This window comes from Alexandromys fortis, unplaced genomic scaffold (assembly GCF_014885135.2).
Source record: "Alexandromys fortis isolate MF-2015 unplaced genomic scaffold, M_Fortis_MF-2015_v1.1 scaffold_21, whole genome shotgun sequence".
NCBI lineage: Eukaryota > Metazoa > Chordata > Mammalia > Rodentia > Cricetidae > Alexandromys > Alexandromys fortis.
Genome location: NW_026067905.1, coordinates 8,071,453 through 8,081,027, shown reverse-complemented (window position 1 = coordinate 8,081,027; position 9,575 = coordinate 8,071,453). Strand labels below are relative to the sequence as shown.

At 45.0% G+C, this 9,575-nt stretch overlaps 1 protein-coding gene across 1 annotated transcript; it reads right to left on the bottom strand.

The window, feature by feature from the left end:
* Window positions 1-6,968: 6,968 nt before the first annotated feature.
* Window positions 6,969-7,268, bottom strand: LOC126497288 (glyceraldehyde-3-phosphate dehydrogenase-like). The gene has a single exon (XM_050135233.1). It carries the CDS (start codon window positions 7,205-7,207, stop codon window positions 6,974-6,976), a length of 234 nt encoding a protein of 77 aa, XP_049991190.1. The 5' UTR covers window positions 7,208-7,268; the 3' UTR covers window positions 6,969-6,973.
* Between the last annotated feature and the right edge of the window lie 2,307 nt (window positions 7,269-9,575).

Below are 9,575 nucleotides of genomic sequence, written 5' to 3'. Positions count from 1 at the left end.
ATTTACCCAGATTTTCTATCTCCAACCTTCCCTCGGTTTGTGTTTTCTTCATTACTTCCATTTCATTCTTCAGGTCTTGAACCGCTTCCCTTACCTGTTTGATTGCTTTTTCTTGTTTCTCTTGGTTTTCTTGGGTATCTTTGAGCGATATATTCATTCTCTCTACCTTTTTGTTTGTAATCTCTAATTGTTTGTGGCAGTTTTTCACCTTCTGTTTAAGGTCTTCTATTATTTTCATATAATTCACTTTTGAGTCGATTTCTTCTAATTCTTCTGGAGTAGGGTGCACAATTCTTCTTATTTTGGGATCCCTGGATTCTGGTGATGTCATGTTGCCTTTCAGGTTGTTGTAGGAAGTCTTGCATTGGCGCCTTCCCATCTCCTCCTTCAAATGGAGCCAGGAGAGGCCTGGTGTCTTGGCCCAGTCTTTGCTGTGACTAAGTCTCTGGGTGTATCTTTTCAGTGTAGAAGCAGGGACCGTCCCATCGAGCTGGAACTCCTCAGCACCCAAATATGGACGACTGGTAGTCCAATGACCCGCGGACAAAAAGGAGGAACTTGGGGGGCAGGGCAGGGACAAGTAGAACACAGGACACCCTGCCTCACAAGTTGAAGGTGTGCGTGCTCCCTTTCAGGGGTCCTTGAGGCCTGACATGTAGGCAGGCTCTCACCGCTCTGGGTTGGAAGCCTTAGTGTAGGAGCAAAAAACTGTTCCTGAGCAAAGGACCTTGCAGAAAACGCAGGCTTGGAGGGGGGAGGGTCGTGTGTAAGAAAGACAGCCCTGCAGAAGTAGCTGAGGGAGGGGGGGTTTGTGCTCTCTTCCGGGACTATCACCACAGGATAGCACACACTCACCCGTGTGTGATGGAACTCCTCCGCACCTAAACAGGGCCGCCTGGTAGCCCAATGATCCGGGGACAGAAGGAAGAACGGGGCAGGCAGTGCGGGATCCAGGAGAGCTCAGGAGCCCCTGGACCATAGGCTGAGGGTGCCCAAGCTCCCTTACAAGGGACCTTGAGGCTCACCGCTCTGGGTGGGTAGCCTTAGTGTAGGAGCTTAAAACTGTTGTTGAGCACTCAAGGAAGCCTTTCTTTCATTTGTTTGAGAATTTTTCCACTTATACAGATCAAACAAAAAAATGTAGTAGGCTTCTTATCTATTTCATGCGTGAAAACACCATGATGCATTAGCCAGTACAAAAGGTCCGTACCAGTCACGCCACCATAAAAGTCACAGCCTGTGCTGACCATTACGGGTCAGGCCATTATGGACATTGCTTTGTCTACTCTTCCCAGTATGATAACTATGATCACCTTGCCATTGAGAATTCAGTGCTGCCATCTGGCTGTTGCTACTTTGGGACCCAATCAAATTCATTGCATCTAATTCATCCAACTGGATATCAGCATCTCCAACCCTAAAGTCCAGATGAAGGAAAAGGATGGCAACAAAGCTCTTCAGGTATGTCAGTTCCCCTCTCACCATTTTGTGTCTTATAGGATTAGTGAAGGACATGCTGTCTGGGCCTTCCCATTGTGGAGGAGTAGCTTTCACACAGTGTACCCACGCTCACTTGGCAATTTCCCTGAGCCTTAAAATACCATCATCAAGATGAAGTCAAGGGATATCATGCATCTCCAACTCTTTTTTGGTAGCCAGTCTTTTGACAAGTGCTTCAGTCAACCATTCAAACAAACTTTCAACAACTTTTTAACTGTGCAAGCTTCCATATTAAACCTAGAATCTCTATTCAAAGGTCCCATGCCAATTAATTCAATTCAGCCTGATCCAGTTTTATGTTCCTTCCAGCATTATCTCATATTCTTAAAATCCATTCCCACACATATTCCCCAGATTTGTGCTTGAATAAATTGGCAAACACATCAAGGTCTTCAGGTCTTCAGTAGTATAGTGCACCTCCTCAAGGGCTACAATTTCTACCTCTCCTCTAGGACCCTACTTAGCCTTAAGACTGATTATAAGTCTAGAGACAACTATTAGTGGCCCCAAAGGCACATCAGTCTTGTCTTTTCTGCCATTCCCTTCACAGAAAGTCACTGCTGGTTTAGCAGCCAAGGAAAGATTAATTTTCTCAATCCAAGGTGGAAATGGCAGTATTTCAGGGGATAGGAGAAGGAGACTATTATCTGATAAGGGAAGAGACTACTTCCTCAGCAGAAATAAACCCTTGAGAATCTCGGGACTCAAAGTTCTCAGCTTCAATAGGGTCCTTTCACATATCCCAATCCCAAATTACAGTAGCCCATTCTTTACCAATTCACAATGGCCTTACTGTCCTTAGAACTTCAATCATTTCCAAATGGAAAAGTGAATTGTTTTTAACCAGAGGAATTTTTTTTTTGATTCTATGACCTTTAGCTTCCAGGATACTCATCCTACCTAGAAAACACAGTCCTACCTTGCTTCCTCTCTACTCTTCAGAGAAGTGAGATTACTAACAATTATTGGGCATGCCCAGGGCAACACAACACACCCATCCTCTAACCCCTCCCCCGACACACACACACACACACACACACAAACAAAATTGTGAAGACTGTCAGGTGATGAATTCATAGACCTACACAAGATCAAGCCAATCAAAATTCCAAAACAGAGAGGGGAGGAACTCTGGAGGGTTCGCTCCCTATTGAGGAAACATTGGTAGTTAATGGCTGTTGGGGAAGGGAGAATCTTTTTTTTTTTTTTGGCAGTGTGGCCACTGGTACGTTGTTCACACCCTTCCACATGTAGGCAGCACTAGTTGCAGTTGGTGGGTTAGGGAGAAGGAGGAGGAAGAAGATGTGGAGTTGGCAGAGTTATGTGTTAGGGGGATCCAGGGAACTTGAGAGTAGACATGGAGGTGGATGTGGTCACATTTCACTACATGCAAGAGTGAAATGATCAAAGAATAAATTAAAAGAATAAAATATAACCAGTTAAAAATGGAGACCTCAATGTTATCTCTCCTGATATAGTATATTTTCCATTTAACATAAGAAATAAAGAGCTGTAACGATGTTTAATTCTGAAAGCTGTAGGGCACCTGGATATTTATGCTTTCCAATTTGTTTCTTCATGTCTTTCTTATAGCAATCAAATTGCATCATGTTTGGAGAAGATAAAGGAGACATAGGATAGGGTTAATCAAGCAAAAGCCCCCAGAATAATTTATTGTTTTCAGTTACATGGTCTCCAAACATCTATTCATTATGATTGACTATAAGAAGTTCATGACCATAAATACGTGTTTTTCAAAAGCATAATTGCTTTGCTTTTGTTTTAACTGGAAGAGTATCATGCTTGTTTGGAAGCATGGTTTAGAAATCTATTTTATATTTAAAGTGGTGCAATTGGATAGGGCTGTTACCATGCTCTTACACATGTATGGAGCCCCTGCCTGTACCATTAAATAAACGTTCCCCAAGAGGAAACCCATTGGCAATAGGAAGAGAATCAGCATAGTAGTTAAGAGTGGGTAGCACGAGCAGGCGGGAGAGCCATCATTTTCTTTTTAATCTTCTTTTATAAGAGCAAAAGGAAAGCCTCGATAGTTTTATAGCACTAACCACATTCAGAGTAGTACAGAGTATTCAAATGGAATGGGAAAGCAAGACCATTTTAATCATAAGAGCTCTGGGAATAGAGTATTTTGCACTTGTAGAAAGCAGAGCTGGATGCTGGGTGTACTGATTAGGTTTGTCAACTTGACACAAAACTAGACATGCCCCAAGAAAAGAGAATTTCAACTGATGGTGTTATCTCCCTCAGCGTGGCCTATGGGCTTGTCTGTACAGCATTTTCTTTGCTTAACAGATGAATGAAGGCTGAGGCCACTGTGGGCAGTGCCATCCCTGGTAGATGGTCCTGGGCTACATAAGGAAGGTAACTGAAAAAGCTCAGAAAAGCAAGCCAGTGAGCATCACTTCTCCAAGGTCCTGCCTTCAGCTTCCTGCCTCATACTCCTTCCTGCCCTGGCTTCCCTGGATGGGAATCCTTTCTTCCCCAAGTTACATTGGTCTGTGTTTCATCATAGCCACAGAAAACAAACTAGGATGGGATAAGTAAGACTATTTTAACCAGAAGAGGTTTGAGTGTGGACTATTTTGTAGCCAGGGAGGGTGGGTTTGGATGCCAGGATTCCATTGCTTGCTCCATATTTCAGCTTACTTCATACTCCTGGGAGCAAGATGAGTACACACGTGTGCTTTTAGTTATTTCTCACCATTAGTCTTTATATCACTTCTTCCATACACAACCACGATGCTGTCAACAGGAATTGTCCCCCACAGGCTCAGAAGTTAAACCCCTAGCCTCCAACTGGTGGCACTGTTTTGGGTTTTTTGGTTTTTGTTTTGTTTTGCTTGTTTGATTTTTAGGTTTTGTTTTGTTTCATTTTGTTTTCTCAGAAACTTTTGGAAGAGAAGATGAGCTGAAGGAAGTGCACCACTTGGGGCATGTCTTTGGCGATTATACCTGGTACCCAGTCCCTTCTCTCTCTGCTTCCTGTGTGTTATGAAGAAATCTTCCTGACATTTTGCCTGTGACTCCACAATAGTCAAGTTTCAATGAAGCAAAGTATCATGAACAGAAGTCTCCAAAACCATGAGGCCAAACAAATTATTCTTCCTTTTATATAGTTCTTGTGGGTGCTATGGTGGTTTAAAAAAAAATGGTCCCCATTGGCTCAGGGAGTGACACTATTAGGACTGTGGCCTTGTTGGAGTAGGTGTGGTTTTTTTGGAGGAAGTGTGACAAAAGGTGGCCTTTGAGGGTCCAGATGTTCTAGCCAAGCACAGTCTCTCTCTCTCTCTCTCTCTCTCTCTCTCTCTCTCTCTCGCTCTCGCTCTCGCTCTCGCTCTCGCTCTCGCTCTCCCTCTCCCTCTCGCTCTCCCTCTCCCTCTCGCTCTCCCTCTCCCTCTCGCTCTCCCTCTCCCTCTCCCTCTCGCTCTCGCTCTCCCTCTCCCTCTCCCTCGCCCTCTCCCTCTCCCTCTCTCTCTCCACCCTACCAGTCTAGGTGTAGAACTCTCAGCTCCTTCTCCACCACCATGTTAGCCCGCATACAACCATGCTTTCTGCCATGATGAATAATGGACTAAACCTCTGAAACAGTAAGCCAGCCCCAGTTAAATGTTTTAATTTAGACGACTTGTTATCGCCATAGTGTCTCTAGCAATAGAAACACAAAGACAGGTGCTGTGATCATGCTATGGAAAGCTCACAAGAGGCTTTGTCTTCAGCAAAGCCTCTGAGACACAAGCATAGGAGAGAATAAGCCTGGATTATAACTATAGGAAGCTGGGTTGGTGCAGAAGCAGACAACATCTATTCATCTTTCTCTTCCTGCTGATATTATTTTCCTAGTCACTGAGACAAAATACCCAACAAAGCAGGAGAGGAGACATTTGTTTCAGCTCACAGCTCAAGGATTAGGGTTCATCATGGTACAAAGGCATGATGGTGAAATTAGTATGGTCTGTGGCGCTATTCAGAAAGCACAGAAAAGGAAATGCCAACCTGTGGCTGCCTTTCTCCCTTTTCTCTTTTTATTCAGTCTGTGTTGTCAGCCCTTTGGCTATTGTAGGCCATGTTCAGGTCAGGTCTAACCCTCAGAGGTAATCCTCAGTTGAAACACCATCAAGGACACCTGGAAAGCTGTGTCTCACTAATGCCCTGAGCATTTCTTACTTCAATGCAGTTGGTAATCAAAATTGAGCCCAATACCCTTCCTCTGCTCCTTAGTCCCTGTCCAGGAGCATCTCCATCATTGCAACATTCAGAACAACTTTGGCTGCTGTTTCTCTGGCAGCACCCACTTGATTTTCTAGACAGGGTCTCTCGTTGGCCTATGGCTTGATAATCAGGCTCAACTGACCCATCTCCACCTCTCCAGGACTGAAATTATTAGCACATGCCGACACAAATGCCTGGGTGTTTCATGTGGAGTCTAGGAACTGACTCAGGTTTTCGTGTTTACAAGGTAAACTCTTTTTTTTTGTGGGGGGGGGGGGTGCAATGAACTTTATTGATGGTATTCAAGAGAGTAGGGCTCCCTAAGCCCCCTCCTGCTATTCTGGGGGTCTGGGATGGAAACTGTGAGGGAGATGCTCAGTGTCAAGGGTTAGTTAGGACAGGGACTGCTCAGCAGCCGACGACCTCTCTCTTGCTGTGTCCTTGCTGGGATGGGTGGTCCAGGGCGGGCTTCTTACTCCTTGGAGGCCATGTAGGCCATGAGGTCCACCACTCTGTTGCTGTAGCCGAATTCATTGTCGTACCAGGAAATGAGCTTTACAAAGTTGGCATTGAGAGAAATGCCAGCCCCAGCATCGAAGGTGGAAGAGTGGGAGTCACTGTTAAAGTCACAGGAGACGACCTGGTCCTCAGTGTAGCCCAGGATGCCCTTTAGTGGGCCCTCGGATGCCTGCTTCACCACCTTCTTGATGTCGTCATACTTGGCAGCTTTCTCCAGGCGGCAAGTCAGATCGACGACGGACACATTGGGGGTAGGAACGCGGAAGGCCATGCCCGTGAGCTTCCCATTCAGCTCTGGGATGACTTTGCCCACAGCCTTGGCAGCGCCAGTGGACGCAGGGATGATGTTCTGGGCAGCGCCACGGCCGTCTCGCCACAGCTTCCCAGAGGGGCCATCCACAGTCTTCTGGGTGGCCGTGATGGCATGGACTGTGGTCATGAGTCCTTCCACGATGCCAAAGTTGTCATGGATGACCTTGGCCAAGGGGGCTAAGCAGTTGGTGGTGCAGGAAGCGTTGCTGACAATCTTGAGGGAATTGTCATATTTGTCATGGTTCACACTCATCACAAACATGGGGGCATCGGCAGAAGGGGCGGAGATGATGACCCTCTTGGCCCCACCCTTCAAGTGGGCCCCAGCCTTCTCCATGGTGGTGAAGACACCAGTAGACTCCACAACATACTCGGCACCGGCATCCCCCCATTTGATGTTGGCTGGATCTCACTCCTGGAAGATGGTGATGGCCTTCCCGTTGATGACAAGCTTCCCATTCTCAGCCTTAACTGTGCCTTTGAACTTGCCATGGGTGGAGTCATACTGGAACATGTAGATCATGTAGTTGAGGTCAATGAAAGGGTCATTGATGGCAACAACATCCACTTTGCCAGAAGTGAAGGCAGCCCTGGTAACCAGGCGTCCAATATGGCCAAATCCGTTCACTCCGACCTTCACCATCGTGTCTCTGGAAAGAGGCTGGCACTGCGCGAAAAGAAGCGGCTGTCTCTAGAACAGGGAGGAGCAGAGAGCCCAAGGTAAACTCTTGACAGATTGAACCATATCCCCTTTGCCTTCTATTGGGCAGATTAAGAGCCCTTGGCTTCCCAGGTGGGACATGGGATTCATGAGAACCGTGTGACAAACAACTTTCTCCTCAGTTTACCTTCACTTTGAACCCATTGAGGAAATGCATGCACGTAACATCATGGACGGACGTGCCAGCCACATGGGATATAGGAGTCTTCTTTCAATTTCCTGGTTCCCAGTGGCTATGCATAACTCTGTCTGAAGTCTGTCATTGCAAAAGCCATTCTAGGGGCCTTCCTTTCCTACCAAACACCTCCTTTTAGCAAGCAGTACTAAAACTTAAGTCTTTGGGGTAAAGCACTACTAAATATTCAAACTAGTCAAAGATATAAAAAAAACCACACAAGTGCATTTGTATAATAAAAATGTACTTGAGAAGCAGCCACAATGTAATCTTCCAGGATAATAGGCCCTCTGTCCTGGCTCCCTATCAGTGACTATCACATCCTGCCACTTTTCAATTTAATTTTTAAGAAGCCAGGACTTTAAGGATATCTAGGTTTGAGATTTTTTCCAAACTGAAAAGCAACTTGATCTCATTGTTCCATTCAATGAATTTTTAAGTGCTTCAGAAGTCCTCAAAAGACATCCGACATGAAAACAGTGTGATTATGGCTGCAATCGTTCTAATGTTCAGACAAATACAAGTACACCTTGAAAACCCTGAGGAAAAGAATCCTCCTTCTCAAGTACACTTTCAGTGCTGTTTCCTATGGTGGGGAACCCTGTTTACGGTACAGCAAAAGCTGCCATGGGTTTGACACCGTTCCTTAGACTAGAAGGATTTCCATGTAGTAAACAGAGTAAAGAGAAATGGACAGAACTACACATCTGTGTGACAATGAACAGGCAAACATGACTTAGTAACAGTGTTCATGGGTGTGGATGTCTAGTAGAAGAACCACTGTGGCAAGCTTAACTCCATTCCACTTAGTACAGGGAGGCAAGGAAAAAAACAGGACTTAAAAAGACGTCAGTATAAAAAGGTATTCTGTATGTGTAGGTGATTTCATGGAGATATGATGTGGGAGTGATTTCTTATTAATAAAGAAACTGCCTAAGCCCCTTGATAGGCCAACCCTTAGGTGGGTGGAGTAAACAGAACAGAATTCTGGGAAAAAGATGCTGAGTCAAGGAGTCGCCATGGTTCTCCCACTCCAGACAGACGCAGGTTAAGATCCTCCCTGGTAAGCCACCTCGTGGGCTACACAGAATATTAGAAATGGGTTAGAACAATATGTAAGAACTATCCAATAAGAGGCTACAGATAACGGGCCAGGCAGTGTTTAAAAAAATACAGTTTCCGTGTAATTATTTCGGGGCATAACCTAGCCATACGGGCGGCTGGGTGCCGGGGACGCAGCCTCGCCACTCCTATCTCAACAGAGATATGTATCGGGAATGAGCATATGCATGTGCACACATAAATCCATGCATGCAGGGTCTTCATAGAGCCCTTGAGTACAGTGTTGTTTTGCCTTTGCGTTTCTCCTTTCAGCGGCTCTGTTCCCAGTTATGAGAAACGAGCTATGTAGAAATTCCAAGGTGAATTTATTAACTCCAGGACAATCGTGTCATGCAGATATAGTTACAGACACTCCTCACAGGTCCCACGACAACACAAATAACTTCCATGGGAAAGAAGGCCATGAGAAACTCTGGCTACGAAATTAAAATTCACACTGCTGTTTAGAGGAAAAACTCTTTCACATTTATACGTGTTTATGTATACACATACACACATTGCTTCTGTCAGAACTACAACTCAAGTTATTAAAATTTAATAAACTATTTGTGGTGTTACAAACTGCCTGCATAGCTTTGTATATGAGAACGTCCTGATATACTGGTCAATTTTCGAAGCTTAAGAACTGCTAACAGTGCTGCGGAGATATTTTTTCTGTGATTTTTTTTTAATGTTAAAATAGCATGGGGGTCAAAGTACATGTGTGTACAGCACACAAATGGGGGTCGGAGAGCAATAACCAGCCCTATATTTTGAACATTTTGGGTAACCATATAATTTCCTAAAAGCCTCAGGATTTTTTAGAATCCTTTAAACATTTTCATGTGTAATTTCCCCCCTGACTTCGCTGGAGACTCTTCCCACCCCTTGTGGTCTTTAGATATTTAATACTAAATAGATAGAAATGAGGGAAATGTCTGCTGTGGAGGAAGAGGTCTAAGGCATTGGAAAGGCCAAAGCTAACATGCTGTTGCAGGGAACATGGATGAGCGC

Coding starts and splice junctions, on each gene's coding strand:
- LOC126497288 (XM_050135233.1), bottom strand. CDS start 7,207: ATGGTGAAGGTCGGAGTGAACGGATTTGGCCATATTGGACGCCTGGTT.